Below are 27,383 nucleotides of genomic sequence, written 5' to 3' on the forward strand. Positions count from 1 at the left end.
GAAGGGATATTTTGAGAACTTAGAATTGGTACTAACTTTGCACTAACAAATCAAATAATGCGAGCGCGCAGCGTGGGCTGAAAATGTTGATATTCAGACCATAAAACGGACATTTTACAGAGCATTCTTTTAAAATCATTTTGTAAATCAAACAAAACAATGAAAGCTCAATGTCCGAGCAGAAATATATTTTGTTTATTGACTTCAAAACTTGATATTTTAGGCTCCATATATCAGCCTATTGAGCAAGAAGATATGTATCTCATCGAACAGGCAATGCGAGCGCGTAACGTAGGCGAAAATTGTATACATGTATAGTGACAAGGAAACGTTTTTTTTTAATAAGACTTTCCCTAACCTTGTTGTGTTTACTCGTCTTCCTCCTCCTATTTTCCTCTTCTTTTCTTCTATCTTTTCTCTTCTACCCCTTTTTTTTGCTCCGCCAAAGGGGGGGGGGGGGGCAGCCCCCTCGGCCCCCCTGGATCCGCCTATGCCCTAGCCGCACCGAATAATGTTTAATAATCCCAAGAAAATTCTATGACTGGAGTTCCAACAGGCAACAAATTTATTCAAGCAGCAGTTCATTTCTAAAGAAGCACAAAAGAAAGAACGGCAATAAGAACCTTTTTGATGTCCACCTTCGAAGCCGCCAGTTTCAATGAAGAAATCCGGGGGGTGAAATTTTACGAATATTCATTTGTATCAATTTTTCATGTTTCATATTAATAAACACACTGAAATTTGAATGCATGACAAAACATCAATAACCAAGCACTATTACGACGAGATATTTGCCCATATATCAATTAACCTTTAATTAGTAAAAAAAGAAAGAATAAGACCTGTACTGAAACCAGATTTTAACACTTTTCCGATCGTTTGCGGCGAATGAAAATTTCAAATGTGGTCGGTGGAATATTGTTATTCATTACTGTATTATGCCAGATGAGTGCCCGCACATGCCCAGTTGAGCAAATTTGAGTCATATTTCAGGACATATTGCAAAGTTTATTTTCGCATGCCTCCGAATTATGTACTACACATATAACCAGACCAAGATGCGGCGAAAAAGTAATTATCATCACAAAAGCATATTTCCCTTTATGTATGACCTATAGCTGCGGAGTCATGCGAGAATCATTTTTCTACACAATTGCAAGAGATGTTGAGCAAAGTGCATGCCTGACATACATTCTTCTGGCGGTTTTTAACCTTGTTCAAAGAGATTTTATTTGCTGTTACTCTCATTTGAAACCTCCTTGGTAATCCGTTATTCCAAAGTGAGATTTGCCAATCTTCTATTCTAGTTGAGGCAACACAGTCAGTCCGCAAGCCCCTGTGTTAATGAGCAAATGAGCAAGATTTATCCAAGTCCTCTCGTGGCTGAATTCATGTCCCTGCAAAATCTCGTGAATTGTGAGACTTTCTTTCTCAAAGAATTTAACCACTTTCTTCTTGAGTAATATTGATTATTTTTGTATTATGGGCAAGAGTAAATGTTACTCTTTTATATTGGTCATTTCTTTTGAATGAAATATTTTGATAAATAAGTGAATTTTTTACCTGAAAAGATGCATCAAACATAATTTTCTTCCTCTGTTTTCACTTGCAAATTGTGCAACATTTTGTGTTTTAGGCACCAACATTATTTATATCATCAGAAAGCTCAAACTCTATACTTTCTTACAATGTCACTCCTGATATGTGGCATCTTTTAGATGGGTCAGCAGCCAGCTTTTTCCATCAAGATGCAAGACGAGATTTCTGAAATTTCTGAGTAAGATAAAATCCAGAGTTCTGATTGGCTGAATACTGTTTTCAAAACAAACAGGCGCGGGTAACTTTAAGAGATTACCACATGGTGAGTGTGACCTTGCAGAGGCCCAGTGTGGGGGACATTGGAATTTGTGTGTTCTCTATGACCAATCAGAGCGCAGTATTCTTGTTTTTGAGCTGCAAAATGTACTTGGCCTATGAAAAGCTGGCTGCTGACCCATCTGAAATACATCTTCTTATAAAAATTATATCATATTAAAGCTTAGATCTTCAGCTTTATCATGATTTAAAAATCATTTGTGCCCAAACAGAAATTAAGTGTGAAAACAACACCTTTTGTTGCATGAAAAAATATTTTGTTTCATGTTTTAGATCAAAAGTTTTTCCTATATTACAACATTTTTTTAAAATCCAAACACATGACCTGAAAGAATTATTCTTCTTCTTTACAAAGATACCAAAAACATGAATTTTGGTCAATATTTAGAGCAGCAATGGCCGAATAAAAAGAGGTGTTTTGGTTCGCACCAAGCTCATTAACTATGCAAAAACCCTCTAGTCATGAATATCACTTGGATAAAAGAAGCTACTTTTTCAGGGCTTGCGGACTGACTGAACTATAAAAGCCTGCTGTCATTCTGCCTGACTGAACCTGTAGAAATTTTTTTTTGAAGAAACTCTGTCGACCTTCACATTTCAAGCCAACTTTGCTGTAAACATACTCGCAATTATAGCGTGTATGAACTGATACACATTCGGAAGGAACGGAGCGTTGAGCTGCATTGTAACTGCATTGAAGAATAAATCCATTTCAGCAGTCGAAATAAAATAGTATGTATATGTTTGGTTATTTTGTAAATTTTTTCTCTCTTTTGGATTTTTTTCAAACTGAGTATCGTGTGTGTTTGTTGTTTGGTTTGTTCGCTGATGTATGTACTTAGCTTTCAGATTGTACATACAAATCAACTTCGTTATTCCCGGTGAAATTTCTCAAAGCTTTTAAATCTTGAAAAAGTTGCTAATTTCATATAGTAGTTTACAAATGGCCAGGCAATCAATTTAACAATCCGTTCAATTCCTTTAGATTTTTTTCATTTTGTATTTTTTGTGTGTTCCGATTGAACAGAAAATAAAAAGATGTTGAACAAGATCAAGTAGTGACAATTGTTCAGTCAAAAAGGTAGGCCTATATCACTCATTCAATGAACAAGGTTATGATATAACCTTGTTCTCAGTTATATCTCCATGTGTGGCAAAATAAGGATGGCAATGTTTGGCTTATTTTCTCTTTTTCTTTGAGACAAATGCTTGAATTTTTTACACTGGCAGTTTCCATTACACCTATTAGTCATACAACTTGGCTCTTAAGTAAATTTGATTATTTGAATTATTTTTTTCTTAATTAAAAATAGAGATGAAAAAATGAAAATTTTCTTGCCATATTATTTTCCACCAATAGAGGGCGTACACAAAAATATGCCCAAAATTCAAGTTTTTGAGCGCTCTAGTGAATACAAAAATTATTCCAAGTTACTAATGAAAAATAAATTGCAACTGTATGGAAATTAGTAATTTTGGTCACAAAAGTGATATTTTAATCATTTTTTAAAGTGTGTGCTCTGTACAGCATTGGCATCCCAGGACCAAAATCCAGTTAAAACCAATTAGGGCAAAACCAATTGAAACCAGTTGGCCAACTGGTTTCAATAGGGAAATTGGAACAACTGGTTCCAATTGAAAACCAGTTGCCAATTGGTTCCAGTTAAAACCAATTGGTTCCAATTGAAAACCAGTTGCCAATTGGTTCCAGTTAAAACCAATTGGCCAACTGGAACCAGTTGGCAATTTGTGTCAATTGGTTCCAGTTGTTCCAATTTCCCTATTAAAACCAGTTGAATCCAATTGGAGGCAACTGGTTTCAATTGGTTCCAGTTGAAACCAATTGGAGGCAACTGGTTTCAACTGGAACCAGTTGAAACCAATTGGTTTCCAACTGGATCCAATTGGAACTTCCAGTTGGAATGAACTTAATTAGTTACAAATTAATTAGCATTTGCACTAACTATTGCTCATGCCAACACATAAGCAGTGTTATATGTCTATTGATACCAATGTAAAGGGCATTGATAAAATACAGACTTTCATATGTATATATTTATATGGAAGATCTTCAGATAGATGTATTTTTATTTGATGTAATTTGGTAATAGTTAGTGGTGTACTAATTATCCTTTAATCTGTTTTAATTATAATCTATAACATTTATGAACATGGTTTTCACTGCAAAGTATTCTAAATACTTATCTTTAAAAAGTGTGGTACTTGAAATTGAAAAGAGAAAAATAGATACATTGTTAATGATGGTGAATCTCATAAAACATTAATCTGTGCACACTGGCAGATAATATGCAAATTAACTGGTTTCAATTGGATCCAGTTGGGTAACTGGAAAATTTCCAATTGGAAACCAATTGGAAATCATTTCCAGTTGCCCAACTGGTTCCAGTTTTATTTCCAGTTACCCAACTGGTTCCAATTAGAATTCATTTCCAGTTACCCATCTTTCCAGTTAGAAGTCATCTCCAGTTACCCAATTGCTACCAGTTAGGATTTTCAGTTACACAACTACATGGTTCAAGTTAAGATTTCCAGTTACCCAACTGGTTCCAGTTAGAAATTATTTCCAGTTGGAAGTCATTTCCAGTTACCCAACTGGTTCCAGTTAGGATTTCCAGTTGCCCAACTGGTTCCAGTTGGGATTTCCAGTTACTCAACTGGTTCCAGTTAGAAATCAATTCCAATTGGAAGTCATTTCCAGTTACCCAACTGGTTCCAGTTAGGATTTCCAGTTGCCCAACTGGTTCCAGTTGGGATTTCCAGTTACTCAACTGGTTCCAGTTAGAAATCATTTCCAATTGGAAGTCATTTCCAGTTACCCAACTGGTTCCAGTTAGGATTTCCAGTTGCCCAACTGGTTCCAGTTGGGATTTCCAGTTACTCAACTGGTTCCAGTTAGAAATCATTTCCAATTGGAAGTCATTTCCAGTTACCCAACTGGTTCCAGTTAGGATTTCCAGTTGCCCAACTGGTTCCAGTTGGGATTTCCAGTTACTCAACTGGTTCCAGTTAGAAATCATTTCCAATTGGAAGTCATTTCCAGTTACCCAACTGGTTCCAGTTAGGATTTCCAGTTGCCCAACTGGTTTCAATTGGTTTCAACTGGAAATTGTTAAATTCCAGTTAAAACCAATTGAAACCAGTTAAAACCAATTGAAACCAATTGAAACCAGTTGGAAATCCAACTGGTTTCAATTGGATTTTGGTCCTGGGATGCCATAGTCCAACCTGTAGATTCCCCACAGGCAGGGTGGTTGCAGTGAACAATTGTCAAAAAGGTAGGCCTATATAATTGAATATGGAAAGGCAGTGTATTCCCTCTAACTGCCGATCGAATCTCACACATTTACCTCCCCCACCCTGCCTGTATGTTTGCTGGTATTTGTTGATGCCATACGTGTACATTTTTCATTTAATTATAATTTACTTAATTTTGATCAACTTTTCTGTGGTTTCCCTTTTCCCTCTTATATAATTTGTCATTCCATGACGTATTAAAGATGTATACAGTACTTTATCATTTTTAAGCTGAAAATGAATAAATTCAACTGAACTTAGCCGAACTGATTTAATTCCTTTATTAAATTTGCTTAATTAATAATTTTAATTTTGTATCTATTGTATGGCACGCCATAAAATTTCTGTATGTCCCGATTGATACAGAAAATGGAAAGATATTGAAATGTATGTTCACTTCAGATTCATTTTCAATGTAAACGCAACATCAAAAGTAAAAGTCCCCCCCCCCCCTGAAGAACCCCATCAAATCTGCCAGTGTAACAAATTATTCAAGTTGAAACCAAGCATGTGGTATTGCAAGGGTTGTTAGGAATCATATCCTCGAAAATGAGAGATATCCGTGACTTAGCGGCTGAATGAGCACAACACAAACAGAAAATTACGCATTTTCAAAAACAGCAAAATCTGTGCTTTATTGACTTGTTCTTTATCAGACAGTATACAGTTTAATAATGTGTGTAGCCACCACGTTTGTCAAATGACTTCTTGGCATCGTCGCCTCATGGTGTTCACGAGTCTTGTGGCTCTTTGCTGGTGGATGGCGTTGAATTTTATCTTCCAACATCTGGGCCAGGTCAGCAAGGTAGGTTGTTGGCGTTAATGCGTGCAGATACAGCTTGCTTTATCTGGTCCCACAGATGTTCAAGTGGGTTAAGGTCAGGTGAGTTGGCGGGCCACACCATTCTTTGATACCCTCATGTGCCAAGAACGCATCCACAACTCATACTCGATGTGCTGGGCGGACATTGTCATCCATCAGTTCAAAGTCATCACCAATGGCAGCGGCGACTGATACGACATGTGGATGGGGGATTTCATTCACGTATCTGTCGACAATCAGGTGTCCATTGATCAGGATGAGCGGTGTCTTAGTCGTTGCAGCCAATCCAGCCCACACCTTAACACTTCCACCACCAAACGCAGCCCCCCCCCCCTTTAGATCTCGGCCGTCCATCGCGCGATCGGGCCGAAAATTGGTTTGGGACACAATGTAGAAAATTTAATGGTAATTTATTTCATGCGAATTGCTGGTTCAAGCGTAATCATACTTTTCCTGTAACTCCCTAAATAAAGCTGAAACTCTTTGTGGTATTTTTAGCAAATGTAAAGTACGTGAAAAAATGCGATATTAGATCAATTTCTTATGTATTATACTGTAATTTGCAATTTCTCATGTATTTCTTTGTTTTTTTACCTTTCTTTTACATTGTTTTTTTTTAATGAACTTTGTCGAGGACTCTTTTGAGATCACAAACAGCATAAAATAAATCCATTTAGACCAGCGAAACTAAAATTAATCATACATTTATGATTTTGGTTGAAAACACAATTAGCACAGACTTTATTACACGAAATCGCGTTTTTGAACAATTTTTGGTTTGGCCTGCACTTACAAAATGTTGCGAAATTTCGGAATCGCGTACTCGGGCGTCTCAAAATTGGTCTCAAAAGATGCGCAAGTCTTGAAAGTAATACCGTGTTTACACTTAATCGGCATTTGGTTCTGAACCAAATGCCGATGCAGAATCGGCATTTGGATTGCGTTTACACGTTGTTACAGCTCGCGGTTCAGAACCGCGAGCCTATGCAAAAACCTGAAATGATACGCACACCAACAATATACGTCATAATAAAGACAACGCTGGATCAGTGCGCTTACAATTACGTCACAATGGTAAAGTAAATGAATGCGCACAAATTGCCGGTGCAGAATCGGCTTTTTGTTTACACGTAGTAAAAAAGCCGATTCTGCATCGGCTCGCGGTTCAGAACCTACTACTTTGGTGGTGCAAATTGCCGGTTCTGAACCGCGAGCCGATTCAAGTTACTCGCGTTTACACGCTATGAAAAAGACGATGCTGAATCGGCTCGCGGTTCAGAACCGCGAGCCGATTCAAATGCCGATTAAGTGTAAACACGGTATAAGAGTGCGATTGAGCGGCGCGGTAAAAAAATTCGCGTAAATCTTCATCCGGCCTATAGATAGGGTTAAACTGTTTAACAACTAGGCCTACTCCAATGTTCCTACAGTAAACAGCGTTATATAAAAGTATAAACAGCCTTTATACTGTGTAGTGGAGCGGTATACCGAAAAATAAACCCTAATTGTGCACTGGTGAATTGTAGGCCAGTGTACCTAAAAATCTAAGATGACGTCTAAAATGGCTGCCAAAGCCTAAAAATCCACAATTCTTTCTTTATTTTAGTGTCTTTAATTTTGTTTCTGTTCAATGGTTTTAAGGGTCAACTAGTAAATCGGGACATACAAGGACAATCGGTGGTCAAGAGTATGTCCCCAAATCCCAGATTGCTTCCAAAAATGGAGTCTAAAATGGCTACTATACTACTTACAAATGGACATAGTTCATTCAAGAAATCTGCCTGGCAGATATGATTTTTGTGTTTAAACCATGGTTTGAATAGCCAAATAAAACATTGGCACAAGTTACAAAGACAGTCAGTGGTCCAGTATATCAGAAAATCCAAGATGGCTTCCAAAAATGAAGTCTAAATTAACTGCTGTGACTGGAAATCACATTATTAAAAATCAACCTGAGAGATGTGATGTCTAATAATAATAATACTAACAACGCAGTTCTTGTATAGCGCATATCACGTCCCTATACGCTTCCAAAGGACTTGGATATTATTATCATGTCTGTAGTCCCACAGCCTTTTACAGCGCGATGACATTTCAAGGAATAAATCCCTGCCAGGTACCCATTCACCTCACCTGGGTTGAGTGCAGAACAATATGAATGAATTTCTTGCTGAAGGAAATTACGCCATGGCTGGGATTCGAACCCATGTACGATCCCCTGTTTCAAAATCAGAAGACTAATCCGCTGGGCCACATCGCTCCACATACTATGGTCTAAACTATGGTTTAAAGGGTCAAATGATATTTTGGGAGTGTTCATAATGATATGCAGTTGTCCATTTTGCCCAAAAATTCAATATGGCTTCAAAAATGGCGTCTAAATGACTCCCATCTAATATCCCAATCTAACCTGTCCTAATGTATTTACACTTTAAACCATAATTTAGACACCTGTCCAGAGGAGGCAGCGTAGCTCATTCGGTGAGAGCGCATGTTTCGGATAAGATCGTAGATCTCTACGTGAGGGTTCGAGTCCCGCTCATGCCGAAACGCGTCTAACAAAAAAGTCGGATGCTATAGCGTTGTGTAATAGCGTGCCTCACCACTGTATTCAGTGCAGGTGTGAATGCAGTTGGAAAACCCTCCGTCTATCGGAAAGGACGCAAATGTTGGTCCCGTGTGTAGGAGACTCACAACCTGTGCACGTTATAACCAATACATTATTCAGTCAGTCGGCAAGCCCTGAAAAAGTAACTTCTTTTATCCAAGTGATATTCATGACTAAAGGGTTTTTGCATTGTTAATGAGCTTGGTGCGGATGAAAACACCTCTTTTTATTCGGCCATTGCTGCTCTAAATATTGACCAAATTCCATGTTTTTGGTATCATTATAAAGAAGAAATATCATTCTTTCAGGTCATGTGTCTGGATTTTTAAAACGATTTTGTAACAGGTGAAACTTTTGATCTAAAACATGAAACAAAATAATTATTTTCATGCAACAAAACTTGTTGTTATACACTTAATTTCTGGTTGGGCCCTAATAATTTTTAAATTATGATAAAGCTGAAGATCTAAGCTTTAATATGATATAATTTTTATAAGAAGAGGTATCTTAGATGGGTCAGCAGCCAGCTTTTCATAGGCCAAGTACATTAAGCAGTTTAAAAACAAGAATACTGCGCTCTGATTGGTCATGTAGAGATCACACACCCACGCAAATTCCAATGTTCCCACACTGGACCTCTGCAAGGTCACACTCACCATGTGGTAATCTCATCAAATTACCCGCGCCTGTTTCGAAAACACTAATCAACCAATCAGAACTCTGGATTGTATGCTACTACTCAGAAATTTCAGAAATCTCGTCTTGCATTTTGTTGGAAAAAGCTGGCTGCTGACCCATCTAAAAGGTGCCACATATCAAAAGTGACATAGTAAGAAAGTATAGAGTTTGAGCTTTCTGATATAAATAATGTTGGTGCCTAAAACACAAAATTTTGCACAATTTGCAAGAGAAAAAAGAAGAAGAAAATTCCGTTTGGGGCATCTTTTCATGCCTAGATTTCACTTATTTATCAAAATATTTTATTCAAAAGAAATAATCAGTATAAAAGAGTGATGTTTACTCTTTTATTTGGTATAAAAATAATCAAGTTTACTCAAGGAGAAAGTGTTTAAATTCTTTGAGAAACAAAGTCTCACAATTCACGAGATTTTGCAGGGACATGAATTCAGCCACGAGAGGACTTCGATAAATCTTGCTCATTTGCTCATTAACACAGGGGCTTGCAGACTGACTGTATTCGCCAAAGAGTAGGGTGTTCACCCGGTGTATTAATTGCAGCTGCCCTGCATTGCTTACATCCAGATCCAGACACAACAATCATATCTCTCAGGTGGATTTTAATGAAGTATGTCAATTTTTCAGTAACAGTCAATTTAGACTCAATTTTTGGAAGCCATCTTGGATTTTCAGACATACAGGACCACTGACGGTCCTTTTAACTTGTCCTAATGTATTGTTTGACTCTTTAGACCATGGTTTAGACACCAAAATCAGATATAAATCCCAGGCAGATATTAAATGAACTCAGTGGCGTAGACAGGTTCGTACACCTGGGGGGGATGACTGGGCTGCCAACGCTAGTGAGGGCGCGAATCGCCCGAGCGAGGGAGCGAAGCGACCGAGCGGGGGGAGGGTGTGGGAGGGGGGCGTCCCCCCTCCCACGGTAGGGAGCTTTTGCAATTTTGAACTTGAAATCGTGCAATCTGATGCATACTTAATGAGGTAAAATAACACACACAAGCGCGCACGCACACACACACACACATACTCACTCACACACACACACACACACACATAGTACGGGTGCGCGCACCACACACATACGCCTTGAATGGACAGACATACATCGACAAGATCTACACACCGTGGCATACGAATACAGAATGGACTGACACATAGTATTGCATATTGAACCACACTACGTATTTATTTATCTCTGTGAATTTTGCTGTTACACCTCTTCAGAAAAAAAAACAATGTCAACTGTGTACACGCAGGTATAGTCTTTGTTGTCTTGATATGGGTATGTGGTTATTAATGAAAACAGCCTCTGTGGCCATTTGTGAATCTTAGAGGTATCTTGTGGTTATCTTGTGGTTTGCCCCATTTGAACACGCAAAACTCGTGGTTATCTTTTGGTTTCCACACCACGAGATTGCGCGCACTGCAAAATATGCGCGATTAATCTTGTGGTTATCTTGTGGTTTCCAAACCACAAGATAACCACAAAATACTTGTAAGATTTTCTTTTTTTTCCGTCTGAATTGGCTTTCACCGTGTGAATGCGGCTAATAACAATAAACACAATTACAATAATGATGAGGATTATTATAATCATCATCATAATAATTATTATTATTATTATTATAATTGTTATCATTATTATTATTACTATTATTATCATCATTATGACTTATTAAGTAACCAAATATCATTCCCCAAAACCTGGGGGGGGATGATTGTACATGCCATCCCCCCCACCTCACAAGGTGGGGGGGATGCATCCCCCTCATCCCCCCCGTTGTCTACGCCCCTGAATGAACTACGTCCATTTGTAAAGTAGCAGCCATTTTAGACTCCATTTTTGGAAGCCATCTTGGATTTTAGGACATACTTGACCATTGACTGTCCTTGTAACTTTGTCCCAATGTACTACTTGAACCTTCAAACCATTAAACAGAAACAAAATTAAAGACACTAAAATAAGTAATAAAAGAATTGTTGATTGTTATGCTTTGTCAGCCAATTAAGACGCCATCTTGGATTATTGGGTACACTGGTCAGCTTATGTTCACTCTAGTCTGTATCATAGCCTTTTTACCTTTTTGGACCATGAAATATGCACCACAATTTGATGTCTAGGGTGGATAATGAGTGAGTTATGTACATTTTCTGTCTATGGCCATTTTGGACGCCAGACGGAAAACCCTCACGACTTTTAGTATGTTATTCTAGACATATTTCTTAAATAATCAGCTTGTTACTAGAAATTTCCAAGTTGAACCTAATGCTCTTGGCCTATTGTATTACCAATTAACCTTGCACACGCCTTATCAATTTCATGCCAATTAAACAAATCAATTGTACGGGTGGCAGCGGCATCTGCCTATATAGCTGGGAAGGACAAGGTCACCAATTTTCATCTTCACAGCATCATAGGATGTATGAATCAGGGTACTAATGGATAATTCGTTTTTCCTTTCCAATCATCGCAGAGCAAAAACGGAATTCATGCAACCTCGTGGTTCGGTCTTTGAAAACACAAAAACGAAATCACAACGAGAAAAACGTGTTGTGATTCCGTTTTTGTAGATCAAAAACAAAATATTGAAATCAGAAATACTTTTGGGCTCTTTCTGATTTCTCATTCTATACTTGTGTTTGTTATATATCAAAAACAAAATCAGAACACGCTCTCCGCTCCGTGATTCTGTTTGGAAAAACGCAGACAGCGAAAACGAAATCGGAAACTTGCTTTCCACTTCCTGCTCTGTGATTTTGTTTTTCGCACAGCAAAAAACCATATACGAAATACGAAATTCGCCAAAGAGTAGGGTGTTCACCCGGTGTATTAATTGCAGCTGCCCTGCATTGCTTACATCCAGATCCAGACACAACAATCATATCTCTCAGGTGGATTTTAATGAAGTATGTCAATTTTTCAGTAACAGTCAATTTAGACTCAATTTTTGGAAGCCATCTTGGATTTTCAGACATACAGGACCACTGACGGTCCTTTTAACTTGTCCTAATGTATTGTTTGACTCTTTAGACCATGGTTTAGACACCAAAATCAGATATAAATCCCAGGCAGATATTAAATGAACTACGTCCATTTGTAAAGTAGCAGCCATTTTAGACTCCATTTTTGGAAGCCATCTTGGATTTTAGGACATACTTGACCATTGACTGTCCTTGTAACTTTGTCCCAATGTACTACTTGAACCTTCAAACCATTAAACAGAAACAAAATTAAAGACACTAAAATAAGTAATAAAAGAATTGTTGATTGTTATGCTTTGTCAGCCAATTAAGACGCCATCTTGGATTATTGGGTACACTGGTCAGCTTATGTTCACTCTAGTCTGTATCATAGCCTTTTTACCTTTTTGGACCATGAAATATGCACCACAATTTGATGTCTAGGGTGGATAATGAGTGAGTTATGTACATTTTCTGTCTATGGCCATTTTGGACGCCAGACGGAAAACCCTAACGACTTTTAGTATGTTATTCTAGACATATTTCTTAAATAATCAGCTTGTTACTAGAAATTTCCAAGTTGAACCTAATGCTCTTGGCCTATTGTATTACCAATTAACCTTGCACACGCCTTATCAATTTCATGCCAATTAAACAAATCAATTGTACGGGTGGCAGCGGCATCTGCCTATATAGCTGGGAAGGACAAGGTCACCAATTTTCATCTTCACAGCATCATAGGATGTATGAATCAGGGTACTAATGGATAATTCGTTTTTCCTTTCCAATCATCGCAGAGCAAAAACGGAATTCATGCAACCTCGTGGTTCGGTCTTTGAAAACACAAAAACGAAATCACAACGAGAAAAACGTGTTGTGATTCCGTTTTTGTAGATCAAAAACAAAATATTGAAATCAGAAATACTTTTGGGCTCTTTCTGATTTCTCATTCTATACTTGTGTTTGTTATATATCAAAAACAAAATCAGAACACGCTCTCCGCTCCGTGATTCTGTTTGGAAAAACGCAGACAGCGAAAACGAAATCGGAAACTTGCTTTCCACTTCCTGCTCTGTGATTTTGTTTTTCGCACAGCAAAAAACCATATACGAAATACGAAATTCGCCAAAGAGTAGGGTGTTCACCCGGTGTATTAATTGCAGCTGCCCTGCATTGCTTACATCCAGATCCAGACACAACAATCATATCTCTCAGGTGGATTTTAATGAAGTATGTCAATTTTTCAGTAACAGTCAATTTAGACTCAATTTTTGGAAGCCATCTTGGATTTTCAGACATACAGGACCACTGACGGTCCTTTTAACTTGTCCTAATGTATTGTTTGACTCTTTAGACCATGGTTTAGACACCAAAATCAGATATAAATCCCAAGCAGATATTAAATGAACTACGTCCATTTGTAAAGTAGCAGCCATTTTAGACTCCATTTTTGGAAGCCATCTTGGATTTTAGGACATACTTGACCATTGACTGTCCTTGTAACTTTGTCCCAATGTACTACTTGAACCTTCAAACCATTAAACAGAAACAAAATTAAAGACACTAAAATAAGTAATAAAAGAATTGTTGATTGTTATGCTTTGTCAGCCAATTAAGACGCCATCTTGGATTATTGGGTACACTGGTCAGCTTATGTTCACTCTAGTCTGTATCATAGCCTTTTTACCTTTTTGGACCATGAAATATGCACCACAATTTGATGTCTAGGGTGGATAATGAGTGAGTTATGTACATTTTCTGTCTATGGCCATTTTGGACGCCAGACGGAAAACCCTCACGACTTTTAGTATGTTATTCTAGACATATTTCTTAAATAATCAGCTTGTTACTAGAAATTTCCAAGTTGAACCTAATGCTCTTGGCCTATTGTATTACCAATTAACCTTGCACACGCCTTATCAATTTCATGCCAATTAAACAAATCAATTGTACGGGTGGCAGCGGCATCTGCCTATATAGCTGGGAAGGACAAGGTCACCAATTTTCATCTTCACAGCATCATAGGATGTATGAATCAGGGTACTAATGGATAATTCGTTTTTCCTTTCCAATCATCGCAGAGCAAAAACGGAATTCATGCAACCTCGTGGTTCGGTCTTTGAAAACACAAAAACGAAATCACAACGAGAAAAACGTGTTGTGATTCCGTTTTTGTAGATCAAAAACAAAATATTGAAATCAGAAATACTTTTGGGCTCTTTCTGATTTCTCATTCTATACTTGTGTTTGTTATATATCAAAAACAAAATCAGAACACGCTCTCCGCTCCGTGATTCTGTTTGGAAAAACGCAGACAGCGAAAACGAAATCGGAAACTTGCTTTCCACTTCCTGCTCTGTGATTTTGTTTTTCGCACAGCAAAAAACCATATACGAAATACGGTTTCCGCTCCCTCTACCCTTTCGATCGTTATATACGCGTGCATGCGTGAATATAAAATCTACTCATGAATATTAAATCTTCTCTCACGTGAATATTAAATGTTTGATTTTAGGTTGTACTGTTTTGGACTGTTTTTCAATTAGACATATATATTATGTATGTACATAAATGTAAGAAAAAAGAATATATATTCCTTATAATAATCATGGAAATAATCTTGTTAGAAAAACAAATGTGTATCATATATTTTTAGAACAAATTGAATTGATTTAGAATTTATTCATGACATTGTTTTACTTAATTTTCGTTAAGAATTGTCAAATGTATGGATGTGTTGATCACAATATGTGTACATTCTTAACCAAACTTTGTAATTAAGGTGTGATTTGATTTAATATCGCTTTTTAATTTATGATCATGAATGTAATATTCTACTATGTTCAATTTTGTTTGATGAGAGAAGAGAATAAAAGATTATTTAAAAAAAGGAGCGCAGTGCATGCATGTTGACCGGCGGGAAGTTGGTTGGATATTCAAAATTCAAACTGTAAAGATGGACAGTTTGATATTCAGGTTCGATATTAAAATGCGTGTGAAGTTGGACCAATATTCGATATTCGATATAAGGGTTTTGAAGACTAACTAGGGGATTTAACAGGTGAAGCGTGTCTCGGGCAACCATAAAAACACTGGCATGCCCAAGTGCAAGAACATTTAGGGGACCAACTTGAGTGAATAAAAGGGCATAAAATTTTAAATTTTTGATTTTTTTTTCAAGGGGCCCCAAGGGATATCCCAACGCGCTTCACCTGTTAAATCCCCTAGTTAGTCTTCAAAACCCTTATATCGAATATCGAATATTGGCCAACTTCACACGCATTTTAATATCGAACCTGAATATCAAACTGTCCATCTTTACAGTTTGAATTTTGAATATGCAACCAATTTCCTGCCGGTCAACATGCATGCACTGCGCTGCATTTTTTTAAATAATATTTTATTCTCTTCTCTCATCAAAACAAAATTGAACATAGTAGAATATTACATTCATGATCATAGATTAAAAAGCGATATTAAATCAAATCACACCATAATTACAGTTTGGTTAAGAATGTACACATATTGTGATCAACACATCCATACATTTGACAATTCTTAACGAAAATTAAGTAAAACAATGTCATGAATAAATTCTAAATCAATTCAATTTGTTCTCAAAATATCTGATATACATTTTTTTTTCTAACAAGATTATTTCCATGATTATTACAAGGAACATATATTCTTTTTTCTTACATTTATGTACATACATAATATATATGTCTAATTGAAAAACAGTCCAAAACAGTACAACCTAAAATCAAACATTTAATATTCACGTGAGAGAAGATTTAATATGAGTAGATTTTATATTCACGCATGCTCGTGTATAACGATCGAAAGGGTAGAGGGAGCGGAAACCATATTTCGTATGGCTGTTGGCTGTACGAAAAACAAAATCACAGAGCAGGAAGTGGAAAGCAAATTTCCGATTTCGTTTTCGCTGTCTGCGTTTTTCCAAACAGAATCACGGAGCGGAGAGCGTGTTCTGATTTTGTTTTTGATATATAACAAACACAAGTATAGAATGAGAAATCAGAAAGAGCCCAAAAGTATTTCTGATTTCAATATTCTGTTTTTGATCTACAAAAACGGAATCACAACACGTTTTTCTCGTTGTGATTTCGTTTTTGTGTTTTCAAAGACCGAACCACGAGGTTGAATTCCGTTTTTGCTCTGCGATGATTGGAAAGGAAAAACGAATTATCCATTAGTACCCTTATTTGTATGCCCCTTAGTACAGAAGTGTGCGTCTGGGTGTCTGGGGAGTAATAGGGGATGGTGGCCAGGGGAGGGGGTGGGAGCAAGAGCCAAACATTTCCCGGTTATAATCATGGTATGAACAGGCCAAATTGAGGCAAAATTTTGAGGGAGTCAGATATGGCGCATCGGGCAGTATTTATTTTAAAAAAAATGTTGCAAGCGAGCGAGCAAAAATTTTGACTTTTTTTCAGTTATTACAGAAATAAAATTTTGTGATATATTTCGACATAGCATTCTGTCTGTACGCCATCGTGAACAGGATTCTTTTTTATGATTGTGCGCGAAGATCTTTGCGGCGGTAGCGTGAAGAGTAAAAAAAAAAGTAGTGCACAGCTAGTATGGCGCATGTGCCAAAAAACTGCTTGATAAAAGTCCCGAGCGAGCGAGGCGAGAAAGACAAATAATTACCTTTTCATGAGAATCTAACTTTGAGACATTTCTGTCATTATATTCAGTAAATAGGCCCTAACATCATATCTTACATTCTTCCTTTGCTTTTCTTGTCTCCTTTTCTTTCTTGTTCTTGGTTGTAGAACTTTTGGGGGCCATGGCCAAACCGCCAATGCTATGCGGGTGGGTTACAGATTGCCGCTATTTTTAATCAAATCGCAGATATACACAGTATGTCGTCTTCCGTTCCTTTTCCCGCTTCCCTTCCGTTTTTCATTTTTTATGATGTTTTTTTCTTAAATATTATTTTCACCTTTTCCCTTTTCCTCCTTTCCTTCCACTTTCTTTCTTCCTCCCTTTTCTCCTTTTCCAGACTTTTCCCCCGGTGAAATCCGCCGGGGGGGGGGGGGGTAGCCTGGCCCCTGTCCCCCACCTGTTACGCCACTGATTGAATCGACAGAGAAAAATCAAAAAAGGATAAAGCTGAAAATGTCATCAAAATCAGATGTAAAATAAGATCATGACAGTTTTAAGTTTTGCTTAATTTTCACAAAACAGTTATAATTATGCACAACTCAGTGATATGCAAATGAGAGAATCAATGATGTCCCTCACTCACTAATTTTTGTTTTTATTGTTTGAATTATACTACATTTCAAATTTTACAGATTTGACAACAAGGACCAACTTGACTTAACCATAAACTGTTAAAATAATAGTAAATCCACATGTTCAGCGAGGAATAAAATTTTGCTTCTCATGAAAATGAGGAGAAAATTTAGATCTTTCATTTTGCATATAATAAAATACAAAACAAAGTGAGTGGGTGACGTCATCAGTCTGCTTATTTGCAAACCGACCAGAACTTGCATATAACTGTTTTGTGAAATTAAGCGCAACTTTAAAAAGTCATAGCTTTCTTATTTTACATCCGACTTTGATGAAATTTTTAGTTTTTTGCCTATTGGATTTTTCTTCTTTATTCATTCAAGTCAACTTTTTGTTGGGGTGGATTTGTCTTTTAGTACTGACACAATCTATACCTTTTTCATTAAGAGATCATCAAATATCCTTTATTTTCTGAGAATATGATGATGTCTGAAACCCAGAATACCCTGAAACTTAGCTGCAGCAACAGTGCAGGTATACTTGGGCAACTAATAAAATCCCCATAAAATAATAAAACGAAAAATCTGAAGCAGCAATAGTCCTATGTATGTTCATGTGATAAAACTTTCTCAGATGTACGTCATTGATTTGATATGAATTATTTTTCCGAATGACGGCAGGGTCAAGGGGAACTACTCCCCGATGACCTGAACCTAGTGCGGCCCAAAAATCGAGCTAGAAGTTATTCGCGTAGCGATCCGTAGTAGTGCCCCGAGCGGGTTTTATTTCGCTTAATTTAATACTTTGCTGAATATTTGCTCTAATCCGAGCTGCAGTGGAGTTTTGAATCAACTTTTTTGGATCTCATAACGGACAAAATTAAAGGCGGTAGTTTATTGTGTGGATATGGTTTGGTGATAACTGATAAAGGTCTGCAAGTGTAGACTATACTATGTTATTACACGTGATCACTTCTCCAAAAAAAGCTCTCGCTTTTTTCAAGATGGCTGTTGTTGCAGCTAACCTATAACGTCTGTAAATGGTGTTATAAAGAGCTGACTACTTTTCTTTCATTTGCCCCCAATTAATTATCAAAACATATGGAACCAGTCATACTTTCCATGGCCAAACACCCACACACAACTACGGTAGAAGATTTAGGCCTCTAAAATTGTCAACATGATTATGGACATGATCTTTGTTCACTTCTGAAATTGTAGTATGTTTTCTTATGCAGAAAATTGCAAACGTACCTTTTGAAGGCTTGCATTTGTGTTTAACTTACTAGAACAAATGTAGATTTGATTTTTCTCCATATCTTTCTTCTTCTTTTCTAAAGAATGGCGGCAAAGAAGTTCTTCTGCTTTCTTCAACCACCACGGATTTTTCAATTCTCTCACTATGCGTTGGATCAATGATCGTAGAGAGTGATAGCTTATTGGCGTTTTGTATGTCATTTTGCCAGGTAATGCTGAACGTTTGTCTGATATGAGTTGAGTGATTTCCAAATCATTCTCATCAAACCAATCTAAATGATTACTGGCTTTTTTAAGGTCTCCTTGCATGTTCTCACAATTGCATCTTTTAAGTCATTCCAGTATGTCTCTACATCATCATCATCAGGGTTTCCCTCCAGAATGGATTTCTCCATGCTCTCTTTGAAGGCAGCTCGCACACTGAGTTGTTCAAGTGAGCGTACATTATACTCGGCTTTTCTTATAGTCTAACTATGCTCGGGTTGTAAGGAGATTGTCATTAAAGATCTTATCAATATGTGATCAGTCCAGCAATCATCAGATGCAGTCATTGCTCTTGTGATGTAAACATCTTGTTTGTCATCCTGCCTGATAATAAGGTAGTCTATCATATGCCAATGGCCTGATCGAGGGTGACGCCAAGAAGTTTTCTGGGGATTCTTCTGTCGAAAGAGAGTATTTGTGATAGTTAGTCTGTAATCAGCATATATTTTGGTAAGGAGTCGATGGCCGTTGTCATTGACATTACCAACATCTTCTTTACCAAGCACACCATTCCAAATGGTGCTATCTTTACCCACTCTGGCATTAAAGTCACCGAGTAGCAGAAGTTTGTGACTACGTGGGATCTGAGTGAGCAGCTAGAGTATCAAGACTTGAGTAAAAGGACTCCTTTTTCTTCTGTTTCATCCATCAGTGTAGGAGCATAGGCGGATATAAGGGTGGTTTTCCTACATTTGCTGAGGTTTATCTGAAGAGTAATTAGTCTTTCATTGATGCCTCGTCAGGCATTTGGTCCATAGTTCTCATAAACTCATTCTTGATATCAAACCCAACGCCATGAATTCTGTGTTCTCTCTCGCTCTTTCCTTTCCAAAAGAAAGTGTATCCACCTGCTGTCTCTGCTAGTCCATTTTCGGCTAGTCTTGTCTCTTATAGGGCAACAATATCAATGTCATGTTGTCTTAGCTCACGTGCCACAAATGCAGTACGTCTTTCTGGACGGTCGCTGTTTTGTGTGTCCATAAGTGTTCGTACATTCCAAGTACCAATTTTCATTTGATGTTTCTTACCGCTGTGATGGTGAACCCTCTGGACGCGGCGTTCCAGCCAGGTTAGTACATAGGCGGTGGAAGGGGGGTCCTGCCCCCCCTAAATTTTTTGTTGATATATATATATAAATTTTTTTTTTTGCTTGTCAATTTTGTTTCCTGCGTCCCCCTAGATTCAGGTAGCCCCCTAAAATTGTTGTGGTCCCCCTCAAATTTTGGTTGATAACCTTTTTTTATTGCTTGACTAATTTTTACCTTTGTCCATCCCAAAATTTCAGGTGGCCCCCCCTAAATTTTTTGGCTTCCGCCGCCAATGGGTTAGTAGGTGTTAGTAGATGTTTAGGGCACATTTTCTAGCCCTTCCCATGCTATGGGTGAGCAGAGCGGATCCTAAATAGGGCTGCTAAGTCATGAAGGCAACTACCGAACTGCTCTCCTGTTACCAAGAGCTGAGCGACTGACTTAACCTCCAATCGCCATAGGACTTGAGTAGGATTGGTTGTTCTGCAAGCAGAAGCTGTACGCGGTTTTTAAATTGGGTCTCAGTTGCACTCCGAAGATCCACATACTTGGCTGTGCCACATCTGAATCCAATGACAAGAGAATCTAGACGATCAGAAGATGTACTACAGTTGCAGTGAATGATCGTTGGTCCCGAATGAGCGACAGGTCTTGTTTTTAATCCTACAGGGTGTTCACGCACCCTCCTCACCTGGGTAGGTGGGGTTGACAGTTTAGTCGCCGACGACTTAGTCTCAATTTATTGTCGAGGCCTTGGCGACTGCTTCCCGAGCGAAGCGAGGGATATCCTAATTCACGAAGCAGAGCCGGGGCCTCTTGACAACTGAGCCGAATTTCAACGACTTTCTTTTGTTTTAATTGTTTTTACCAATATTCCGACACAAAGATTGGCCGGTGAAAATCATCCAATGAGAGCGCAGGCTGCTATGACGTCATATTGGATATTCTTGAGCTCATCTTGAAATTTGCATAGTGAATCGGAGGCAATTTGCGACCCTTGGATTCTTGGCGAAGAGTGACGACGAAATCAAAGAGCATTGAATATGCCTCTAAAATGCTGAATATTGACCGATTTAAGGATTTGCAGGTTGATGCCATTAAAGATAAATGCCAGTTGTGGTAACGATCTCAAAATGACTTTTTACAAAATCTAATATAATGACCACCCAAGTGTCTGTTTGTATGAATAAAAAAATATGTGCCAAAGGATTCTGGAAGAAATAGTGTAATTGCTGAAAAATAAGCGCGGATTCGGTCACTTCCGTGACTCCGTCGGGTCTTTATTTCAGCAATAATATTACGCTGTCCCACGTGTGCCAATCTGGGTTGGCGATCTTCAGTGTGATCGTTTTCAGCTTAGATTTTATGATTTCACAACGTTCAGTTTATATATGTAACTGTACCAGATCTAGATCCACGATGATATAGTAATTAATACTTAACCTTGGTTTTACCATGGACCTATGAAGAGATGGACGATTAACGCGAGCATTTCTTTGACCCAATGATAGTCACCGTCACCTGGTTATGCGCATCTTAATGAGAACATACAGGTGTTGTAACAATAGCAATTACCATGACTACCAAGGGTATCTGATCACTCAAAGACGGAACAGTTTCCCGGTCTTGACTTTTGTTGGCTGATCCCCTGTTTCAGTATGTGCCTTTCAGTCAATTTGCTTCATATATGGATCAGCAAACTTGAGAAGCAGACGATTTTTATGATATAAAATATGATATTATTCGATCCGCTAACTACCGCTCACACACAAGGACCTCAATAACATTGAAAGATACACGATCTACACATGTTATGTGCCACGTATATCTGGAATATTATGGAGAAACTTGGGAAAATTGAATTTTAAATGGTAAACAATCAATCACAATATTGCCTCTATATCAAAATATGCAGACATTTCCCCAAATAAAACACATGGAATTAAGATTAACAAAGGTAAACAAAAACTGCACATCGATTATCCATTATTTCATTGATTTTCTATCAACTGCGCATATAATTTGTGAAATATAAATGTCCAATAACGAACTAATTCAGTCCCTTCTCACGGTGACGATCATAGGACCAAAGAAGACTAGTATGAAGAGAATGTTATTCAGATGACAATTACCGTCACCTGTTAGTGAATTCATTATCTAAGCGATGAATGTCCATCTCTTCATAGGTCCATGGTTTTACAGACTTTCTCACGAAATCAGTGTTTAACTGCAACTTCTTTCATTTAGCTTTAAATCTGCGCAAAAAGGACGAGATGTGTTTGTAAATTAATCTACCCAAATCTACCCACATGATATCGAGAAAGTGTAATCTTTCATGCGATTCTACTTTGCGTCGATTATCTCTCTCTGCGGCGAGATCGAATGCTGGAGTCGAGTTGTTCAGTTGGTGCTTCCCCTTGTTGACCAATCCGATCTCCCGGGAAGGTTCGGGGCGGTGATGGGTTGGTTACGGCTAGTACTAGTATTAGGCCTGGTAATAGTACCACTAGTTGAAGCATTTTGCTGGTTATATTCCCTTTAGTGTACTGCAATAAAATGAATCCCCTGCAAAATAGTGGACTTGTAGTATTTTCCAAATTTCATCCTTTTTCATTTCTCAACTTTGCCTTCTATTACTCATCATCTTCGGGAGGACATTACCCTTGGATACCAGTTACTTCCACTCTTTCGCAATAAACATGCCAACAAGTGGTCAATAATGACCCTCAGCACAGCACACTCACCTGTGACTCACTATAAAATTATCTGAATTGGTACCTCTCTCTTTGTTTACATCCTACATCACATTTGGGATGAAAACTACTACTTTCTTTTCTGACCAAAGTTTTCTACTATAGTAAACACGTGTTTTGAGAACGTCGTCAAATACTTGATACTTTTGTGGACTTCCATCATCTCACTTGGAGCAAATTCATCCATTGTATCTTATACTTCATATTCAACAAGTTTTCGTACTACCCGTTTTTCTCTGTCATTCCACTAAGAGAAAAATCCAAAATACCGCTTGTGCTAGCCAAGTTAGTTTTGTGAGAATATCTCTGTGATTTTGTGTCAAATATTGGGATCGTGCAATAATTGGAACACTTTGAATATATTGGAGGATTGTCTGTCGGATGTCTCTACACGCATAAAGTCGGTAAATGGAGGTTGGCTTATTACCATTTCATCTTATAACCAGCCCCCGCTTCAGACTATTACGAAACCCGGACGAATAAGCTTTGACATTTCATTGGTTAATTTACTAGGTGACCGTTAAATGAGCTCATTTGTGTTCATTAGGAAGATGTGCCTCATGAATATATAATTCAGCTCAGATGTCAAAAGGCCCTGGCCCCTCTCTGCGCTCGCCAGGCCTAATTCGCTTCGCGTATTAGGATATCTCTCGCTTCGCTCGGGAAGCAGCCGCCAGCTAGGGCCTCGACAAGATGCTACCGTCCGACGACTCGACCGTGAAACAGGTTGTACTGGATGACACGGTACCAGTAGCAAGCAAGCGCTTGACTGTTTTATCTACATGCATGTCAAATAAGCTTTTATTACAAAGTTAATCACCTAAGGATCGTTTTAGACTGGCTTAATTCTTTACAAAAAGAGTTCCTATTAGTGATCACCACAATGAAACCCTGGATTACACTTCCAGGACTCTTTCGGTCATGAAACATTTCAACATGGGTGCCGTTTTATTGTTTCACAAAGGAAATATAATCTAGGGAACCATCGTATGTGTTTAGATTGAGCTCTTTAAAGGGGAATCCAGCCTTGGTCATAGGATGTTGTGTTGGAGAAAAAAAAACAGAATGGCGAAAGTTTGAAAGAAATCGGACAAGCAATAAGAAAGTTATGACTGATTTAGAATTGAGATCCCTAAGACTTTGTAGATTTCAAATTGGCAACTGGGTAAGTAAATTATGACAAGGGGCAAGGACAACTTTCACATAGGCCATGTACCTAATTATCAGGGATCTGTGGTTTTCTCCTAAGTACCCATTCCCCTGGGGCAGTAATCTAAATATAACCAAGGTAGTTTATTGTTTTATATCCTCATGAAAGAAAAGTGTAATTTGAAGTTAAACGTTTGATTTTTTTTAAAAAAAGCCATTTCATGTATTGGAGAACATGGAGCTAGGAGCAGTCCTTGCCTTACATCACTATGAAATCACATATGCGGTCAATTTGAAGTCTCCGTGGGTATAGTGATTACCAATATTTACAACTTTTAACAATTCATAACTTTCTTATTGTTTTTCCGACATTGTTCAAACTTTCACCTATCAACTTGTCTGATTTTTCTTTTTCCTCTAAAAACAAGTTTTTATTTGGGTTGGCGCGATTCCCCTTTAATTACATCTTCAGGCCTTTATTATTCATAAAAGGTAGAGGTGTTGTGGATCAGTGGATAAGTCTCCGGACTTTAAATCCCACCACTTCAAATCCCACCACAGCACTCGCGTCCTTTGGCAAGCCGTTTATCTACATTTGCCACTCTCCACCCAGGTGTAGTAAATGGGTACCCGGTAAGAAGGAATTCCTTGAATGCTCGAGCGTCCAATCAGGATAGCCGTGTAAAACCGGGGTAATAGTATGCAGCGCTTAGACACATTTGTATAAAGCGCTATATAAATGCTGCATATTATTATTATAATAAAACATTTCAACATGAACATACACGTGCTACTACCTAAATGTTAAATCTAAACTGTGTTCATTGTTTGCGATGATTTTAACTGGTCTCAATGGGCCCCAAGGCCATGCATAATTTCAGAAGTCTTCCAACCTTAATATGCTTATACATGTATCCACATGTATATTAGTGCCAAAGACGGTTCCATTAAACCATTATGAACATTTTAGGGGGGGTACGTCTTCAATACCGCTCCACCGGTGTGAAAGACAATAAAGCAGCAACCTTTGTAATACAGACTTAGCAGATTAATTGTGAGGGATATGAATAATACTAATAACGTCAATTGTTTTATTTTTGTTTCAGATACAATGAACTGCATAAAGACATCTGACCAACTTCTGGATTACATCCAGCGTAGCAACGTAAAAACCGTAAGATTTGAGTTTTCAGATATCAATGGGATCACAAGGTGCAAGCTTATATCAACTCACAACCTTAAGGACTTTGCGGTCTATCTGGATAAGGGAGTTCAGTTCCCATCACTATGGCTCTGTGAAGACACCGAGGGAAAGATATATGATTGTGCTCTCACACAAAAGTATAGATTTACTGATGTCTCTGGCTTGCCTTCTCTAAACACGTTCACTCTTGTTCCTTGGGACCATGGTCTAGCTCGAATCACAACTGTCATCCACGACCTTCATGGGAAAGCTCCCCTGATGGAACACCCAAGAAACATAGCGACCCAGCAGCTGGAGCATCTTAAGGACTTGGGATACTCTTTGCTTAGTGGATATGAAGCGGAATTTCGTATAACTGAAGTGAAGAGTGGAGAACCTGTGTTGAATCAAGTCATTAGTGGAAACGTGCTTCGCCTTCTAATGGCCAACGCTTACATTAAGGATTTGATGGGATATTTGCCACAGGTTGGGGTGGATGTTGACACAGTTCACTCTGAATCTGATGTAGGGTCACTCGAGGTAACATGCAAACCTTCCTTTGGAATAACTTCTGCTGATAAAGTAGTCTTGTGTAAGAATGCATGCAAGGAGATTGCTCTTAACCATGGCTACATTGCATCCTTTATACCAAGTGTAAACGAGTCGTCGGAAGTTTGCAGTCTTCATTTCAATCATTCTCTTTGGGATAGTAAAACTGGCAATGTTTTTCATGACAAGACAACAGGTGATCTCACAGACATAGCAAAGCATTGGATAGCTGGTTTGCTTGCACATGCAAGAGCGCTTACTACTCTCATGGCTCCCTCCGTCAATGGCATCAAATCTTTTGGTGCCTATCAACCACCTTCAAGCTTTGAACCCTCTTTCGTAACCTGGGGCAAACACAACCGTTCGGTAACCTTTCGTGTTAAAGAAAGTGGTCCGCAGGATTCTTACATTGAAAACAGGATCCCAAGAAGTGATGCTGACCCCTATGTCATATTAGCGGGTACCGTAGCAGCAGGAATGGATGGTGTCATCAACAAGTTATCACTACCACCTGAGAGCACTGGAGACGCCAGCAAAGAAAGCAACATCCCACCGCTGACACAAAAAATCCCGTGTGATATGGAAGACGGGGTCAATGCATTGTTGGAAGATAAAGTCTTACGGAGAGCTCTTGGCGAAGACTTAGTTGACCTCCTTGTTGCTGCCAGAAGAAATGAAATTAAGAGATGTAATGGACCGACGACGAGTAAGCCTGGACCAGATAAATACAAAGGGTTTTTTGATGTCATGTAATAATAAAATAGAAGTTAATTATTTCTCTGATCACTCTTGGTATTTGCCGGAGACCTTGTATTTTCCAGTCTTCCATTACTCCTATTTATCTTTTGCGCAATATTAAAGAACCGTTCGACGGATCAACTAAGTAAGCAACTGTGAAATGTATGTACTCGTGTCATATGACGTTTGGTTTGACCAATATAGACAGGTCATCGAACCGATACCTTAAAAAGTAATAAAACAACCCAAACAATACGAGTCAAGAAAAGAAAACAAAACTAAACTAGAATTTTAATTCGTCATGAGGACGAATTAGGTGATCTGTCTCTGATTTTCACGATGACGAATACAATCACCATGTTTATTAAGATCATTAAAGGGATGGTCCGGGCTGAAAGTATTTATAGCTTAATAAATAGAATAGAATTCACTGAGCAAAATGCCGAAAATTTCATCAAAATCGGATAACAAATAACAAAGTTATTGAATTTTAAAGTTTAGCAATATTTTGTGAAAACAGTCGTCATGAATATTCATTAGGTGGACTGATGATGTCACATCCCCACTTGTTCTTTTGTATTTTATTATATGAAATTAGGTTTATTCAAATTTTTTCCTCCAAGAACTAGAAAAATTGGATTGACAACTGATTTAGTGCAGTATATATTTATTGCTGCAACTTATTTCATTATAAGGGAGACATATTATTCAAACAAGTATGAAATAATGAAAAAAATATGATTTTATGTAGTAACATAAGAAAACGGAAAGTGGGGACGTGACATCAGCCCACCTAATGAATATTCATGACGACTGTTTTCACAAAATATTGCAAAACTTTAAACTTCAATAACTTTATCATTTGTTATCCGATTTTGATGAAATTTTCGGCATTTTGCTCAGTGAATTCTACT

At 38.0% G+C, this 27,383-nt stretch overlaps 1 protein-coding gene across 1 annotated transcript; it reads left to right on the forward strand.

Moving 5' to 3' along the window:
* The first annotated feature begins 2,525 nt into the window (after positions 1 to 2,525).
* LOC129273114 (lengsin-like) lies at positions 2,526 to 26,730 on the forward strand. The gene is made up of 2 exons (XM_054910158.2): positions 2,526 to 2,607; positions 25,106 to 26,730. The coding sequence occupies exon 2, from the start codon at positions 25,111 to 25,113 to the stop codon at positions 26,482 to 26,484; it is 1,374 nt and encodes a 457-aa protein (XP_054766133.2). The 5' UTR covers positions 2,526 to 2,607; positions 25,106 to 25,110; the 3' UTR covers positions 26,485 to 26,730.
* The last annotated feature ends 653 nt before the right edge of the window (positions 26,731 to 27,383 follow it).

This window comes from Lytechinus pictus, chromosome 12 (genome assembly GCF_037042905.1).
Source record: "Lytechinus pictus isolate F3 Inbred chromosome 12, Lp3.0, whole genome shotgun sequence".
NCBI classification, from domain to species: Eukaryota; Metazoa; Echinodermata; class Echinoidea; order Temnopleuroida; family Toxopneustidae; genus Lytechinus; species Lytechinus pictus.